Source organism: Tursiops truncatus, chromosome 9 (assembly GCF_011762595.2).
Source record: "Tursiops truncatus isolate mTurTru1 chromosome 9, mTurTru1.mat.Y, whole genome shotgun sequence".
Lineage (NCBI taxonomy): Eukaryota > Metazoa > Chordata > Mammalia > Artiodactyla > Delphinidae > Tursiops > Tursiops truncatus.
Genome location: NC_047042.1, coordinates 93,856,155 through 93,874,741, shown reverse-complemented (window position 1 = coordinate 93,874,741; position 18,587 = coordinate 93,856,155). Strand labels below are relative to the sequence as shown.

At 46.4% G+C, this 18,587-nt stretch overlaps 1 protein-coding gene across 1 annotated transcript in view; it reads right to left on the bottom strand.

The window, feature by feature from the left end:
* Positions 1-18,587, bottom strand: part of CLCN1 (chloride voltage-gated channel 1) — a 33,332-nt gene that overhangs the window by 2,342 nt on the left and 12,403 nt on the right. The window contains exons 8-22 of the mRNA XM_033863394.2: positions 17,219-17,344; positions 16,804-16,888; positions 16,480-16,581; positions 16,064-16,148; positions 15,640-15,789; positions 11,183-11,252; positions 10,886-10,996; positions 8,254-8,467; positions 7,886-8,019; positions 5,393-5,631; positions 4,997-5,108; positions 4,500-4,576; positions 4,227-4,265; positions 417-521; positions 229-315 (exon numbers count right to left, since the gene is read on the bottom strand). Coding sequence (XP_033719285.1) covers positions 229-315; positions 417-521; positions 4,227-4,265; positions 4,500-4,576; positions 4,997-5,108; positions 5,393-5,631; positions 7,886-8,019; positions 8,254-8,467; positions 10,886-10,996; positions 11,183-11,252; positions 15,640-15,789; positions 16,064-16,148; positions 16,480-16,581; positions 16,804-16,888; positions 17,219-17,344 — 1,736 coding nt within the window. The remainder of the gene's footprint in view (positions 1-228; positions 316-416; positions 522-4,226; positions 4,266-4,499; positions 4,577-4,996; positions 5,109-5,392; positions 5,632-7,885; positions 8,020-8,253; positions 8,468-10,885; positions 10,997-11,182; positions 11,253-15,639; positions 15,790-16,063; positions 16,149-16,479; positions 16,582-16,803; positions 16,889-17,218; positions 17,345-18,587) is intronic.

Below are 18,587 nucleotides of genomic sequence, written 5' to 3'. Positions count from 1 at the left end.
GCGCACCCCTATGAAACCATGACTCGGGCCCTGAACCCCCATCCCAAGCCCATGCCGTCCTTAGAAGGGCACAGGGCTGCACTTCCGCCCCCCTCCAGTCTCTGCATGAAAAACAGGAGGGGAATCTGGAGGAACTTCCCGGATGTTAAGGCCACCCCTGCCCCCCCCCCCACCCTGTATCCTGTGCCCCACTCTTCCTCACTGCTCAAATGGGACCATCGCTCTTACCTCCTCCAAGGCCAGCACCCCCGTGAGCTTCCCCATGCTGGTCACATACGCAAGGTGGAGGCCGAGCAGGGAGAAGAGCGTGTGAGTCTGCGAGGAAAGGGCGGCAGGTCAGCACGCAGAGGCCCCGCACGTCCCGGCCCTCCCAGCAGCCCTGCTCGGCGGGCGGTGGGCATCGGGCAAGGACTCGCCTTGTGCAGCGACGTCTGCTCCACCAGCTGGAAGGGGGACTGGTCAATACAGCAAGAGTCAAAACAGACAGGCTGGCTCAGCTGCTCTCGTTCCCAGGCCTCAATCTGCCGGAGAGGAGGGCCGTCACCCAGTATCAGAGCCCCCTCAAACCTCAGATCTTGACCCCAAACAGCCCTCCTCGCCCTGGCCCAGAAGCCTGAAATATACAGTGAACCGTCACAGCTCCTCCAGACCACTAGCCCTCTTCCCTTTCCCCCAGGGAGCCGCACTGCTCTCTTCCCTCCTCCAGCCCCAAATCAACCTTCACCCTCAAGGTGCTCAGAACACGCTCCTTCTTCCTGGTGCCCCAAACACTTATTTCCAACCCATCTTTCCAGCCTTATTTTCCACTACTCCTGTAACACCCACAGCTCCAGTGAAGCCAGATGTGCTTCTGCTTCTGCGACTGCTGTTCTGGGTTTCCCCAAGAACCCCACCCTGCGCCCATACCCTACGCCTGACACTCCGGGTCAGACGTGCTCTGCCAGGCTCTCCTTTTCATCTTAGCTGGCGTTTGTCTTAATTCTGCCCCCTGGGCGGAACTCCTGTGTGCTGTGTGCTATCAGTTGCTGTGTGTCATGGAGAAACCAGTACACTGACCTTTTACACAGCAGATCATGGCAAAGATTTGTTGGATTGGAAGAGCTGTCCTGGGTCACGTGGCACTTTGTTGACTGAAACAAGCCGTTTCTGTGTGTTTGGTTTGGTTTACATTGTTTTGTCTATGACCGAAGCGTTAAGGCAAAAGTTGAACTTTCCTCTGGATTTTAGGTGTGCACGTCAAAAATCCCCAAGGTTCTGAATAATCCAGTATCGCTCTGGTTCTCATAAATGACGTTTAAATTTTCCGTAATCTCTTTTCAGGCAGTCCCTTCCGAATGAGGTACTACTTTGTTTTCCTGTTTGCCCAAATCTATACGTTTCAAGCTTCAGAGGACGTCACCGAAGGCCATCCCCTAGTTCTCGTGTCCCGTGTTTGGTCCACAGTGCTGTGCTTTCCATCTGTCCCGTCCTGCTCTTTCTGGACTGCAATCACACCTCCTCTAAACTCTCACCTTCCCTGACTATAGGTTCACACAAAATTCTCACAGGATGGATGACCACTTAGCAGGTATGTTGCAGAAAGGATTTACTTATAGGACGGGGGGCAGCCCCTTGCCAACCCGGGTTTGGCTTGTCCTGTCTTCCTGGAGCATTCTATGATCATTTCTGGCCTCCCTGGTTCCTTTTTTGCCTGCCCTTAGGGAACAACACTAACAGAACCATTTCCAGTGCATATGCACCAAGCCCTTCCTCGGTGCCAAGCATTATTCTAATTGCTTCACTCATTGAATCCTCTGCAACAACCCTATCATTATCCCCATTCTACAGATGAGAAAACAGAGGCATGGAGTGCTTAAGTGTCTGCCCAAGATTACACAGAGGTGGGCTTCTGACCTTGACTGCTGATCGTGTTCCTGGGACCCCCAGCTGTTTTCTGCTCTTTGTCTGATGTGTTCCATGACTTGAAAACTCTCAGCATCAAATACAAACCAGGGCTCTAACTGTGTGTATCCCTAACAGAGCAGCAGAATTAAACAAGACAGAGGACTTCCCTGGTGGCTCAGTAGTTAAGAATCTGCCTGCCAATGCAGGGGACACGGGTTCGAGCCCTGGTCTGAGAAGATCCCACATGCCGCGGAGCAACTAAGCCCGTGTGCCACAGCTACTGAGCCTGCATGCCGCAACTACTGAAGCCCGGGCGCCTAGAGCCTGTGCTCTGCAACAAGAGAAACCACCGCGATGAGAAGCCCATGCACCACAACGAAGAGTAGACCCCACTCGCCGCAACTGGAGAACACCCGCGTGCAGCAACGAAGACCCAACACAACCAAAAATAAATTAAAAAAAAAAAAAGCCATAGCAAGGACTTCTGGCAACCTAGAACGGAATTCTTTGACTATTCCCCAAGGTATCATCTTGATGTTGTCAAGGGTGTCATCTTGATCTAGCCTGAAAACTGTGTTAAAATATCCTGAAGTTTGACTCCTACTGAATCTTATCCTTTCAAAAAGTCTTGGTGGTTCCCATGGGAGTTGAGAGCTGCTTAAAATCTTCCTTGAGAAAGATATCACCTAAAAATGTATGATCTATCTTCTTTTGATCCCTAGTTGCATTTTATTTCCAGCGGTCATTAAATAAGCTCACTGATCAGCTAGTTGGCTTTCTTCAGTGTATTAAAAATAAAAAGTATTGGGCTTCCCTGGTGGCACAGTGGTTGAGAGTCCGCCTGCTGATGCAGGGGACACGGGTTCGTGCCCCGGTCTGGGAAGATCCCACATGCCGCAGAGCGGCTGGGCCCGTGAGCCATGGCCGCTGAGCCTGCGCGTCCGGAGCCTGTGCTCCGCAACGGGAGAGGCCACAACAGTGAGAGACCCGCGTACCGCAAAAAAAAAAAAAAAAGTATTATTGGTTTGAGCACCCTAGTAAGGCACTCCTTAATTGTAGTTATGGCCTATCTGATTCCTGCTTGTGGGCAGAAGGAATAGTTCGATTTTTTCCTTCTGTGATCATCCATTTGATTTTTTAGGTCATTTATCAAAAATGTGTGTGTCTCGAGGGGTGTCAAGGGGAGAAGGGGAAGACTGCCTTTCTCTCTTGTCACTCACCACCCCCTCCTCCAACCCTGAGTACTTTTAATTCTTAGCACATATATATTCTGGATATCCAGTGGATGTTTATTTAAAGATAATACACATTATGGTATTTTGTCAGCTACATACTTTTTTTCTTTTTTTGCAGTACGCGGGCCTCTCACTGCTGCGGCCTCTCCCACTGCGGAGCACAGGCTCCGGACACGCAGGCTCAGCGGCCATGGCTCACGGGCCCAGCCGCTCCGCAGCATGCGGGATCTTCCCGGACCGGGTCACGAACCCATGTCCCCTGCATCGGCAGGCGGACTCTCAACCACTGCGCCACCAGGAAAGCTCAGCTACATACTTTTAAAGCTCTACCTTTCAGCCTTCGAAGCAAGCTGCATTCCTTTACTAAGTGGAATAGTTGCTAATGGATGCTGTCGGTGTCTCTCCACACGCCGGGGTAGTTCTGATGGGCACAGCTCAGCCACCTGCTCCCACTCACTGTGCCACGTTCTGTTCACTCGGCACAACCAAACCCACTCAGTGCTTGATTTTCCCTCTCATGGATTCTATAGGGGATAGTGATTTGTCCCAATGAGGCGCCACTGTCAAAATCTGCCCTCAGTTTGTGGTTCTTCCCAGTCTCGCTTCCTGGAATCTTCTCATTGTCCACTGTCTCAGGACCCTGGTCAATCCAGCAGAGTAACCTCACCAGACACGGAATGCCCCATCTTAGTTTCAATGCTGTTCTTCCACATTGGTTTGCGTAAGTGCTGGCAGCCAGGCGCCATTTTCCTGCAGGTAAATCTCACCCATCCCGCATAGCCTCTGCCTGGTCTAGAACTTCCCTAATGTCTAAAAGCTCTAAGGGTCATCCTAGCACCACGGGCGCATCTACACACAGAGGTTCAAAACTTCCCTCTCCTGAAATGACGCCGGTCCCCATGAGGACACCGCCATGTTCCCCTACCTCCGAGCAACGTGCTCAGTACTGTCTCCATGGTCACACCTCATTTCCAACCTCTCAGAACGCTTTCCTGCCTAGACTCACATGTTACTCTTACAACAACACAATGAAGAAGGTCGAAAAAAGTGAGCAATGTGTTCATGTGACAAAACAACCCACCCCAGGTTCCTGTTTCCTTTACTTACCTCTTCAGGTGACATGTTATCCACTAAATCCTCTGAATCCTAGAGAAGAAAGACATAGGTCCAAGTTCCTTCCCTTTTCTTCCAAGTGGAACCACAGCCATCTCTCCCTGGCCAAGCCACAGATGCCTCTTTCCAACCCATCATCCCTTCCATATGATGAAGCTTCTTCTTGGTGGGACCTCTTCTCTCCTGATTTAAGGATCATGGGTTTCTTGCTCCTCAAAGACAAGCTCCCTGTCCCATGTCCCCCGCCCCCAACACATCTCCTCTCACCTGGGTCATTTTCTTTGTGGGGCGAGCTCTGCCCAGCAAGCAGCGTAGCAGGGACTGAAAGATGGAGGGTCTTTGACCTGAGAGGAGTGGTGAGTGAATGGAAATGGAAAGAAAGCAATATCCATCCTGGGAGGAAATGGTCAGGGGCTTCAAGTGGTCCTGACACTTCACCACAAAAGGTCCATACTTCTAGGTGCTTCACCTCCACAGGAACTCTCCCCTTCCATCCTCCTAATCCAGCCCTTGCCCCCATGCCTTGGGATGGTAACACGGAGACTCGAAGAATAGAAACCCCCTCCCACCATCCTCAGGCCTCACCCCTCCTCATAGTAGGAGCCCTTAGGTTGAGGAGTGCCCAGACACAACCACAAGGCATGAGGCAAGGGTGAGGTGCATGATGGGAGAATCTTTACCTGCAGTCTCAAGGGTGAGGTGCATGATGGGAGAATCTTTACCTGCAGTCTCAAGGGTGAGGTGCATGATGGGAGAATCTTTACCTTCAAGCTCCGGTGCTTCCAACTGCTGTTTGTGGCCGGGCAGGGGCCCGTTGGGCTCTTCGGGGGGCAGTGGAGCAGTAGGAAAGGAGTGAGGAGGAGGAAGAGGAGGCAGCTGTAAAGAATAGAAAAAGTTCTCAGTCCCAGAGAAGAGGCTACCTTTTCCTGTCTTTACCAGGTGGTGTCCTGGGAAACCCATCTACCTCTATTCAGTTCAGAAGTCCTTATAGCACTTTGAATTCTCACGGTACCATCAGTTGCAAATTTATCTCCTTCAGTCCCTGGACCCAGGGGCACTTGTCTCTTTGACTTTGTCAATAATCAGCATCTTCCCTCTCTCTTCCTATTTTCCCTTTGCCCCATCTATCCTGTTCACCCGGCCCCTCCCAGCCCACTCACCTCGGGCTTCCCATAGAGGTCCTCATCTTCATCCTCATCCACAAAGGCAAAAGACTCAGGTCGACCCTGGACGCCACGGCGCCCCTCCCCAACCTGCCGCACCTTCCCGTCGAAGGGCAGCTCTGACAACTTCCTTGCCATGTCCTGGGCTAACTGCAGCCTCCGTTCAGGACACAGGTGATGCTGCAGAAGGGACTGCAGTTCTGAACGCTCCACGGAGCCCAGCAGGATCATCGAATCTGGGGGAGATCCAAGCTCAGCCTGAGGGCCCGCTCAATTACCCTCCACCCCCACCCTGCTCGGCAGGATGGAGTCAGGGACAGAAGCCCAGCACCAATCTTTTTTCAGCTCTTACCCTCTCTTCCTAAAAACTCATTTCAAAAGTCTTCCAGGATTGATCTCACTCAATCCCTATTATTTCACCCATTTAGCACTTAGAGCCCCAACTGGTAGTACACTAATTGGTGCTAATTTGTACTTATTTTGATGCAGCCCTTACATAGATTGTTTGTAAATAGGTGAACCTGGTATTAAAATAGGCTAATCAATACTGTCTCCAAAAGAAGACACATTAAAAGCCATTCATACTGAGATGAACGAATATACTTTGAAAGAAGTCTACAAGGATATCTGATGTTTAATCACTTAAAGACTCTGGGTCCTTGTAGGTATAAACAGAATGCCTACTTTTCCTGGGAAGGTCTTTTATGTATTTATCAGAATTCTGCTACTATAATTAACATTTTCATTAAGTTTTGAGGCCATAAGATCGCAGCAGTGTTACTGAGACAAATCTTACCATGAGGTCTTAGTCATTATTATGAAAACCCTGCAGCCCGTCGGCTGTACCCCTATTCCAGTGAGAAACCACTGCGTTAGAGGCCACTGAAAGGTGTTTGGGATTTGGGAAAATATTAAAACTAAGCTAATTTGAGTAGTTTGGATACTCTGATGATCTGAACTCAGAGCTAACAAGTTAAATGGCTCCAAATACCCCTAAATGATTCTATTACACTAATACAATCATTAGACACGTATTTATTTAATATCCAGTAAATACCTATAAGGAGACAGTCTGAGTGAGACAGGTGTTATAGTCTCTGCCCTCAAGGGATACACAATCTACTGAGGAAGATAAGACACAGATATAGAAACCACAATAAGAAATAATACAAAGCAAGATTAAGTGCCAAAGGTGGGCAGAAAGGATGGTGAAGGAGGTGAAATCACTGCTCATTAAACACGTTCACTCCTTCATATGGAACATCTGCTCCTCAAATTGGGCATTAAAGAACAGCTATCACTTAGCTAGGTAGCAATGAGAACCACATAAGGGGCCGTAAGATTTCTAGCCAAGCCTCATTATTCTCGGATTCCCTATTTGTGAATTCACCTACGGGCTTAAATATCTTTGTAACCCAAAATCAATATTTGCAGTACTTTTCCCATCATTCATAGACATGTGCAGAGCAGCAAAAATTTGAGTTACCCCATGCACACATTCCAAGCTGAGTCTGAACAAAGTGATGCTCTGCCCTTTTTTTTTCCAGCTTTCATATTGTAAAAAATGTTCTTTCGTGGTCCATTGAATGCCATGTTTTTTGCATTTTTTGTGTTGGTGATTTTGCTGTTTTTTAAGGGTTTTTGTTTTTTAAATTTATTTATTTTATTTATTTATTTTTGGCTGCATTGGGTCTTCATTGCGGTGCGCAGGCTTCTCATTGTGGTGTTGCGGAGCATGGGCTCTAGAGTGCAGGCTCAGTAGTTGTGGCACATGGGCTCAGTAGTTGTGGCTCATGGGCTCTAGAGTACAGGCTCAGTAGTTGGGGCACACAGGGCTTTGTTGCCCAGCGGCATGTGGGATCTTCCCGGACCAGGGCTCGAACCCGTGTCTCCTGCATTGGCAGGCAGATTCTTAATGACTGCGCCACCAGGGAAGCCCAATTTGGCTGTTTAAAATAGCCCCTAAGCAGGAAGGCTGTGCTGTGCCTTATGGAGAAAAGAAGTGTGTTAGATAAAAGCTTTGTTCAGCCATGAGCTAACCTTCTGTTGGTCATGGTGAGTTCAATGCTGATGAATTAAATAAGGTGTCTTTAAGGAGAAACACACCTAAGACAAGTGTATGCTTTGATTACTTGAAGTAAGTGTTGTGACCAGAGGCTTGCAGGAACCTCACCCTCAATTTCCTCTAGGAGCAATGGTTCAGTATAGTGTCCCTAATTCAGTGTTCTTGGAAACTTTATAGAACATAACTACAAGGACTAATGAGAATCAACTGTATTTCTTTCATTGGCTTTTTTAACTGTCTTCTTGTGCTTGTGTTATGGCTGTGTTTTTCCTTCCTTGAAGACGACCATGTTCCCTAAGGCTGAGCGTTCTGCAGCAGCCTGGGTGGCCCCTTAGACAAGCCCACACCACAGTGCCGCCTCCACTTCTGTGGAGCCCTTGTTCAGGTCACTAGCTCAGGAATCTGCTTCCTTCCCTCCCACTGACCTTTTGAATCGACCAGTGGTAAAGTCTTGACTGTGGTGGTCTGGAGCAAGTTTCGCAACTCCCCATAAGTGCAAGAAGCTGAAACAAACTTCACGTCCCGTACCATGATGTCCTCAACAAAGACTGTAAATTTGCTGCAGAGGGAGAAAGCACAGGCAGGGTTAGCCTTACCCCATGCCTGTCCCTTCCACTCCTCCTGTCAGGTCTGCCATGCATTTGATCACTCATAATATTTATGAAGTGCGTGGGAATATAAAAATAAGTAAAAAGCAGTGCTTCCAGACGTTGACCTTAACCTCATGCTCAATCTCAGAACCTCCCACACCAACCCCATCAAATCTGAACTAATTCCAGCTGGTGCCTCTGACCTGAGCTGGTTCCAACCAAGGTCAGGCAAGTAGGGTAGCTTCTTGACCTGGATGATGCTGTCATAAAGGGAGGGCTGCAGGCTCTGAGCCACCATGTTGGCCAAGATAACAGCCACCATCATGGGTAGGATGTGAGCGATCTGACCCGTTAGTTCGAAGCAAATCACGGCTGTGGAGACTGTGTGGGATACTGCACCAGTCAGCGCTGCTGCTCCTAGAATGAGACACAGGAGCGTACCGGTGGGTTAGGGCTCCCTTTCTTGTCATGGGGGCTTCATGGGGATGCGACGGGAGTGACACAGGGTGGGGACACATGATCCTGGGCAGTGCCAACACTCCTGAGATAACCATTTGTCAGGAGTAAAGGGTTAGAATGCTGAACTGTTAGAAACTCGTCGTTTTGATCTCATTCTATGACCTTCGGCAATTTACAAAAATTTTGTGTGTGGCCAAAGTTTCATTTATAAAATAAAGATGGTGATGTGGCATCTATTCCTTGCTTTGAAAAGTTTGGATCACTCTTAACTGAGCATTTAAAAACCCATTTACAGTGTTTTCCCTTGGACCTCAGGTTTTGTTCTGTTTTGTTTATAAGTTTATTTATTTATTTTGGCTGCGTTGGGCCTTTGTTGCTGCGCGGGCTTTCTCTAGTTGCGGCGAGAGAGCTACTCTTCGCTGTGATTCGCGGGCATCTCACTGCGGTGGCTTCTCTTGTTGCGGAGCATGGGCTCTAGGCGCACAGGCTTCAGTAGCTGTGGCACGCGGCGGGCTTAGTTGCTCTGCGGCACGTGGGATCTTCCCGGACCAGGGGTCAAACCCGTGTCCCCTGCGTTGGCAGGCAGGTTCTTAACCACTGCACCACCAGGGAAGCCCAGACCTCAGGTTTTGATGCCAACAATTTATGAGTGGATAGAGTCAAAATTCAGGAATCATGCTGTAGACTTGGATCAATGAGATCCTGATTCTACTATTTCTCAATTGTATGAATAGAACTTAATTCTTCTGGAATCCTATGCTCTCATCTCTAAGGTGAAAGGGGTCATTAGATAAGTTCTAAGGCCCTTGCAGATCTAAATCATTATGATTCCATAAGCTCTTAGACAATAGAATCTGTCTTACTTGTTTTTGGTTATGTTTTCCCACCAACCAAAATAGTCCCTAGTGCATTAACTATATTTGTTATTTAAATATGGGAAGAGGGCTTCCCTAGCGGCACAGTGGTTGAGAGTCCGCCTGCCGATGCAGGGGACACGGGTTCGTGCCCCGGTCCGGGAAGATCCCACATGCCGCGGAGCGGCTGGGCCCGTGAGCCATGGCCGCTGAGCCTGCGCGTCCGGAGCCTGTGCTCCGCAACGGGAGAGGCCACAACAGTGAGAGCCCCGCGTACCGCAAAAAAAATAAAATAAAATAAAAAAATAAACATGGGAAGATATTCTATGAGAAAAGATGCTGGGGAAGCCATACATCAAAATGGAACAAGAAAAAGTCACAAAAGGGAAATATTGGGAGGAATGATTCTCCTGGATGGTATACCCAGTATCCTTCAGAACATAAACTAACACAGGAGCTATACTGGCAAAGGTCCACCAGGGAGATTGGGGGGATACCTGAGAGGCATGAAGATGGGGAATAAGAGCAGATGACTCTTATTGATGAAGGAGGTTTTTGTAAAGAACTATGACGGGGGAGTAAGGTCCCTGTATGCACTATAAAGCTGGTTAGTTCTAAATCAAAGGGAGGCATGGCCGTAGATGTTACAGGATTTCAGTGAGGAGGGGAGGGAGGGAGGAAGCATAATAATTCTGGAGCATACACTGGTCATTTTGTTAGACATGGCTTTTGGTTGGAAGGGACTATAGATTTAACGGAAAAAGATTATCTCAGACTCTCAAAATGTTAGGGCTGTAAGACACCTCAGAAGTCATTTTAGAATAAAGAAACTAAGGTGCAGAAAGGCCACTAACTTGCCCCATGGTTATCCAGTGACAAAAGACAGGGATGAGTCCAGAGCCCATGTTTCTTAGCTCTTAGTCATGTGCTCTTAAGTCCCATTAACAAGAGCACATCTGCAGGTTAAGAGTATTCAAGCCAGTCACCTGCACTGTTGTTTCCACGATTCTTTGGGGAAAAAAAAAGCCCTTACCAAGCATTCAGAGGTGGTCCTAGGTGCTCTCACCCTTGTTATCTCATTTAATCCCCATAATCCCTTTTCTACATGAAGAAACTAAGGCTCTTGGGCTTCCCTGGTGGCGCAGTGGTTGAGAGTCCGCCTGCCGATGCAGGGGACATGGGTTCGTGCCCCAGTCCGGGAAGATCCCACATGCCGCAGAGCGGCTGGGCCCGTAAGCCACGGCTGCTGAGCCTGCGTGTCCGGAGCCTGTGCTCCGCAACGGGAGAGGCCACGACAGTGAGAGGCCCGCGTACTGAAAAAAAAAACAAAAAAACAAAAAACTAAGGCTCAGAGATGTTTAATAAGAGCTAATGAGAGTCAGAGCCAAGGGTTGATTATGTGAATAAAAGTTGAATTAAACAGCATTAAATTAAAACCATATTGTGTAGCCTGGAATACAGATATCATGGGAGAGTTCGAGTGTGGGTATTTGGGGTGACAGGAGGGTGGAATGTGTCTCACCAATTACTGCATAGCCCCCAGGTAGGATCTTGTAGATGATGTCATCAAATAAGATACCATCTGGGAAAAGAATGGCCATGATCTCTCCTACCAGCCTTCCAAATGCAGCTCCTAGGGAGAGACAAAAGGAAGGAAGGTGTTGAGAGATTCAAGGTCTTTATCCTCTTTCTTCAGAGCCATACCTCCTTGGGCGTTAAGACTAAATACAAACCCCCAGCCTTCCAGGCCTTTCCTTATTTTCTCAGTACACTAGATTGCAGCCATCAGTAAGATCCCAGGTTTCCCATCAGAACTTACCGAGCACAAACACAGGCATGAAGCCTCCGCAGGGTATGGGCATAGTGGTGGCCACGATGGACATCCAGAACTGGGGTAAAAAGAGGCGTCAGGACACCCTCTCAACTCTGCCCAATACACACACACACACACACACACACACATACACACACACACACTCTCAACCTCCTTCCCCCTATCCTCCTCCTTCTTGCTTCAAGAGTTACAGACATCCTGGGATAGCTAATCCTTCTGGAAGCCATCCTGTCTGTCACCCTTCCTCCAGAACCAAAACCACATGGGGCGCTCAGGCTAAGAGCTCACCAAAGACAACACTATAAGAAGGTTCAACCCAAATTGTTCCTACCTGGAGTGACAATATTTGCCTTTAGGCAATAAAAACAAGGAGTGAGGCCCCAGAGGACTCCTCTGTCACTGCCCCCAAAAGGGCCCTAGCCTACTGTATCCTCTTAGCCCACAAAGGTCACCTCAGCTAAGCAGCCTGAGCTCTTGAACGTGGAGGATACCTTTTCCTGGCCAGACTGTTTCTGAAAAAAAAGCCCCAGCTCTAAGTGGCAGACACCTTAAAGTCATAGTGACTTACTGCATGATTGCTTTAGTTCACTATGAACATTTACAAAGCCATCTATATGGCAAGCCTCACAAGGGAACCCGGAGTGAAGAGAGTCCTGCCTGAGCATTTCCTTTAACATCAAATCACCTTCAACAAAGGATCAGAAAATCAGATCTGTCCTGACCAACCTGCAAGAGCCCATTGAGAGAGCCAGCTAAACCAGCCAGCGTGATAGAAAGGACCTCCAAGGCCAAGGTAGTATTCCAACAGGAATTGGGATGATTTGAGCAAAAGCAATATGTACATTCTGCAGCAAAGAACGCAAAGGAACTGAGAAACCGAATGGAAAAAGGAGGAGTGGTTGACCTTTTGAAATATCTGTAAAAGAAATAAACATATGAGACATGATATGAAAATTAAGCAACAGGTTTACATATCATTTCCCAAATAAGTAAGCCGATCTTAGAAAATGGTCTCAAACTAATCTGGTGAAAGATGACAACAGCTAAAGGTCAAAAAAAAATTCCCAGGCTCAAAATATTTACAATTTAAACACTGCACGAACTTTATTGTAAACTAATGAGAAATAAGTTTCCTAATTTTCTGAACCTTAGAGAGAGAGTCTTTTGAGCCAGGGCTGTCCTCAAGAGACAATCTCTGAGAAGAGGCAAAATACATATGTCACCATTTCAGAATAGGACTGTTTAAAACAGTGGAGAGCAGCAAAGTTAAACGTACAATTGAAGAGGATACAGATTGCAAATTCTTCGAGTGTGTAACAACAGTGTATCTTGTTGTGTTTGCCTTCTCTCAGCACTGGCACAGTGCTCAGTAAATGCAGGCAGGATGTAGGTAGGTAAGTTAAGTAAGTAGGTAGGAAGGAAGGAAGGATGGAAGGAAAGAAGAGAGTTTGGTCAAACAGTATTCATGCAAAGCAGAAACATGTAGAGCTAATATTTGCTTAAAACATCCAACAGTAATGCTTTCAGGGGAACTTGTTTAAACTGCGGATGACCAGACACCACTGGAAGCTACCCCATCAGACTGTCTGGAGACAGAGTTCTAGGCGCTTGGAGGCGTTTCTTAAGTGATCCTGACATACAACATTTTGAGACCCCTTGAACGATTCTGTACTGTCTCTTAGGAATAAGTACATGAAAGCCATAGGGTTTTTGTAGGCTCAGGTTAATCTGAAAGCTCCAGTAATAAAGACAATAGGTGGCTGACTGGTCTGATTTCAGAGGATGAACTTCAGATTATCCTCCAAGATAAGTGTAAGAATAGCAACAGGATCAGGGGACACTGAAGTTATCAACTCCTATAGCACAGAGAATGACCCGAGACTAGCATTCTTTTTGAGCTGTTAGCACATGAAAGGGAAGATCCAGAAGCAGGGTAAGTGATCTGGAATACCAATAAGTCCCAAGATTTTAGACAGCCAGTTCTAGAGAACTGGGAAACTAGAGACCCCTTATCACAGATTCTACTTTATTTAAACCCTTCACAGGAAGGAACCATAGGAAGATTAGGCAAGAATGCTACAGAGCCTCAGGCAGTACTGAGAACTCAGGGATCTAGGTAATAATGTTAGACTTATTAAAAAGGAAACTGAGATGTTGTAATTATATTCATACTCATTAGAAACACTCCAGAGTTACAACATGGTGATGCCTTCCATGTCTTAAAATTGAGAAGATGGAAGTTCCCTTCATCAATGTTATAAAGAGCTGAACTGAGAATCTTATCCGTGAGCACTGAGACTGCCAGAAGACCACATAAGCTAAATTTCAAATCAAACTGTGGACAAATAGTTCTAAGTCACTTGTATGTTTTAATGTGCCTACGCACCCTATTGTCCACACTTTGGAAATAACAAGGGTATGGTTATGCGTCCAATGAGAAGACAGTGAAAATGCTGGAAACAGTGATTACTAGGTAATATCATGGATTTATAGCAGTGAATGGTTTCACATTTAAAATATTATAGAATAGCATAGGCCTGCTTCAATCTGTTGGGCTTGAAATACAGCCCAAGAAATGTGAGTTTCTTCTCGATTCACTTATTATGTAGACATTGTTGAGGATGTGATTCAGTGAGAAATTAATAAGAATGACATAGAGTTGAGTCCTGCTATATAATCCAAGTAGGTTTCTCAGAATAAATTTTAATCTGTACGGTGAAATCCAGAGATATACTTGGGAATCTGAGGAAATGAGGTCAGGTGGGAAGGAAATGTTGAAAATACATACAGAATTTTGTTTCTCCAAAAATTTTCAAACGCTTAACATTTCAAAAGTATATATGATCCCAAAGTAACCATACAGCTCAGTCTAGAGGAGTATCAGAAAAACACCATTGTTATCATTGAACAAGAAATTCTGAGATGCCATCAAAACTTGGACTTGGTTACTGCAGATGGGTTTGTATGCTCAACAACCAATTACAGGAAGCCGGGGTTTATAAATTAGAGACGATAAGCTCTATAACGAAAGTCCCAAAATCAGACCCCTAACAAGACACTGAGAACTTCTTTATGATAAAAATATCAAATCTTTTGAAGGAAGAAATGAAAATGATCTAATTAATAAAGTGGGTGTGCAAAATATGGAAGCCACAGACCCAATTAATCCCCCTGGAATGGAATGAAAAAGAACATACATAAATACAGCCTCCAGAAACCCCACAGCAAATCCTGAGAACGTAAGTGACAGAATTGGAACCTGGTATGTCAAGCACCTGGTATCTCTAAGGATAAGACCATTGACAAGCACATTAAATGAGCAGCAAAAAACCATGAAGGAAATTTTAAAATAATTTTTTTCAACCATAAGCGTTAGATTCACCAAAGATCAATAATCAAGTATTACATATTTGGCACACAGTAGGTTCATGAGAACATTTATTGAATAAATGAACCCACTACAGCTATTACAATATAAATATAACTTAGTGACTCATATCCTGGGGAAATATAGATTCACAATAAATATCAAGAATAAGTTAATAGCAAGGTATGAAAAAACATGAAAGATTAATGTGGACAGACTTTCAAATGAAGGCCCTAATATATAGAGGAAAATGTTGGGTTATTCAAGCAAGACATACTATGAATAATCAGGCAATCATCAAAAAAGAGAAAAAAAAGGCAATCAGCAATTATAACAGATGTCACAACCAGTGATGGAAATAAAAATATACTTGTATAAGGCAGTAATTGAGAAGTCTATAAACACGTGATCCTTAATGGGCAAATATGAAAAAGAACTGTTATAAAAGAGATCAGCTTTTGTTTCCTAATTGAAGTTAGAAGAAAATGGTTTAAGAATGGCAAAATCCTCACAGCCTCACTACCTAAATAGAGAATAATAACATTTATAAAAATTATTTATAGTCACTAATAAAGTGGATTTAAATATTTTATCCCTTTTGTAATTCTAGAAAAGAGATCATCCACTAGACTGGGGAAAAAATGGATATGCAAATCATCTGAAAATGGATAATCAGATGCATGGAGAATGAAGTACCTAATTATCTAACATGTGGGGGGATTTGGTTAATTTATCTGAGGTCTTTGCACAGCTATCTGTATTGCTAAGCTCTGTATCGCTAAGCTCTTGTCCTTACTTCCTTGGCTGCTGTCTCAATAATTTAGAAAGCGGAACCTTTAGAAGGGTTATAATAATTATGGCAACATCACTAAGCTGACATGAATGGAACATTAACCCAGATATTGGTTCACTTCTCTAGATGAGCAACTTACTTACGTTCTGGTTTCCAAACTGTTTTTTTTTTATTAGGTTGGACGAAGACCAAATGAAGTTTTGCCGTTCCCTACCCTATGCACACCCCGGTTCCTAGGTTGAAAACAGAAGCCCAGGGAGCCAGGAATGTAGGGAGAGGTACCTTCATGATGAAGAAGAGGATGATGATGATGACGACATTGACTTTTGGGTGGATCCACACAGCTGACTGGCCCAGGCTTTCAGGGTCCCCTTCATGCTTTACCCACGTGTTGTTGTCAAACAGGGTACTGATGGCTTCGCGAGGCATCAACTGTGAGAGGAGGAAGCAAAAGGGAGCAGTTCTCCAGGGATGTTCGGTACTTCCATTTTCTTAAGAGAACCAATTCCCCAGTTTCATTTTTCACGGGACCCTTTTGCTTTTTTCTCAGGGAGAGAGTCTATCCTTGGGCAAAAGCACATATGCTCAGAAGCCTGAGGGACACCTGTGCTCTTTCCTCCTTTCCATGTGGCCCCGTCCTGGCTTTGTCCCAGTCATGTGCTCAGTGACCTGACTCCCACCCTCAGAGGTCACCCTTGGAGCTGACCTCTCCAGCCATGAATTGTCCCATTCCTGGTGGGAAGGTGAAGGAGGCGATGACAAAGGTAACAATTCCAGGATAGAGCAGGCGGCTGAAAAAGAAACAATTAATCCTCACCCTAATTTAGTCAGGCCATAGTGGACAGCTCTCTGGACTCTGGTAAGCCAAAGTTTTACTGTCGTCTACTACAGTAAAACTGGAGTCTACTGTAGTCTCAGGCCATTAGACAGAGAATTCTCTCCACCAACAAGCAATCTTTAAAGGGGAAACTACATCATTTGTCCTTGTACAGTATCAGGGCTTCTATATTGTATCACAAGCCACCTAAAGGCATTTAACGCCTTCCACAAAGATTAAAAGGGAGGAACTCTTGGAGAAACCACAAGGTAAACAGGTAGGGCAGAAGACGGGCGGTGACTCACTGCTTCGCCAGAAACTGGCTGAGGGCCTTGTGCTTTCGGACACCGAGCATGACTTGGCGATGCAGGTACACAAATACAGCTCCCAGGAAACCACAGCAAATCCTGAGGGTGTAAGTTATGCAGAAATGATACCGTCATCCCTCGGACCTGGCTACCGCAGGGAAACAAATACCAGGCACACACCTTCCCTTTCTACCCACCTCCTCCCAACAGTTTACACTTCACCCACACCAACCCCCACCTTCCCAATTGGGTCCCTTCCAATGCAAAGCCACGCCCCAGCCCTGGTTCCCCACTGTCCTCCGAGCAGACAAACCCACTGACCCGATGGCTGCAAAGGCTGGGAGCTCCTGCAGGTCAAAGGGGAAATCCATTCGGAAATTGGTTCTGAAGAGAGCTGTGATGGTGACTATAGGATGGAAAGGCCAAGGATTACGGTGGGAGCATCACAGAAACGCACCGAGAAGGAACCAGGGTCACAGGTTTTAAGGATTAAAGCTTCCTCCCATCCCAATGTCTCCTCTTCTATTTGATTTCCTTTTTCTAACACTCCTGGCTGAGACACTCTCCCCTATTCCATGACCTGTATCCTTGCCCTATATATACGCTTGGGCCTTGGTCTCACTTCCCAGATGATGCCATCCACTCTTTTTCTGCACTGCCCCACAGAACTTCCCTCCACGCCCCATTACCAGCCTCCCTATTTCACTCCGCCTCCACCCCAGGGCTCCCCTGTTACCAGCATCCTTGTTCCACACGGCTAGCACTCGGAAAACAAAGGCGCTGAACGTGGCCGCAAAGAACCCTCGCCAGTAGTTCCTCACGGCGAAGTAGGTAGAGGTGACCTCGATGCTAAACAGCACTCCTGTAGGGGCCAGGAGGTAGGGTCAGGTGCAGACAAAAGTGCGAGGCTGTCTCCCGCGCTCCCACCCCGTGGACCCAAGGAGCTTTTGCTGAAACTTCAATGACAGGGGGAGCAGAACTGGGAAGTGATGATCTCTTAGAGTGCACCATGCTCTAAACCATATACCTGCTCATGCTAGCAGTTTTCTGCAGGCCAGGGATGTGGTTCAACAAGATACAGAGAGGATGGGAAAGGAGGGGGTTTAACCCACGAAACCTGAGGGTCAGGTGGTCGTGCCCTTTCCATCCCTTAGAAAGCAAGGTTGGGTGGGATTCACAGTTGTCTGGTATCCACAGGGATTTGAAAAATTTCTGCAAGAAAAGTTACAGAAGAGAAAGCTTCCAGGGCAGGTGCTCACCGGAGTGCCAAGATTTACAGGGACTCTCCTTAACACCCCCCTCAATCTCTCCTGCCTTCTCCCATGCACCACGTACCATGCAACTTTTAGGGAAGAAATGAGAAAAATGAATAGGAAAGGGCTTTGTGAGAGCTGACAATACTCAATATTGCAAGAAAGGAAAGAGGATTCATCCACATTTTTTTAAAAAATTAATATTAAAAACCTGACTGAAAAGGACCAAATCCAGGGGGAAAACCAAGAGGCCAGAAGAAGCTATAAACAATTATGCTTAAGAAAGGTGGGTGATGATCCCCGGTCAGGGAACTAGATCCCACATGCGTGCCGCAACTAAGAGTTCGCGGGCCACAACTAAGACCTGATGCAACCAAATAAATAAATTTTTTTTAAGAAAAAAAGAAAGGTGGGTGAGGTAGAAGGAAACCTAATTAAGAGTCCTAAGTTGTACTGTTTCTGAGAGTAGTTGCTGGAACACAAATGAGAAGGTAAATAGATAGAAAAATAGCAAGAGTTGGTGGAGACAAAGTAAGGAAGCTAATAAGGGTATAAAAGATAGACTTAAAACATGCAAAGAGGGCTTCCCTGGTGGCACAGTGGTTAAGAATCCGCCTGCCAATGCAGGGGACAGAGGTTCAAGCCCTGGTCTGGGAAGATCCCACATGCCGTGAAGCAACTAAGCCCGTGCGCCACAACTACTGAGCCTGTGCTCTACAGCCCATGAGCCACAACTACTGAGTCCACATGCCACAACTACTGAAGCCCGCGGGCCTAGAGCCCATGCTCCACAGCAAGAGAAGCCACCGCAATGAGAAACCCGCGCACTGCAATGAAGAGTAGCCCCAGCTC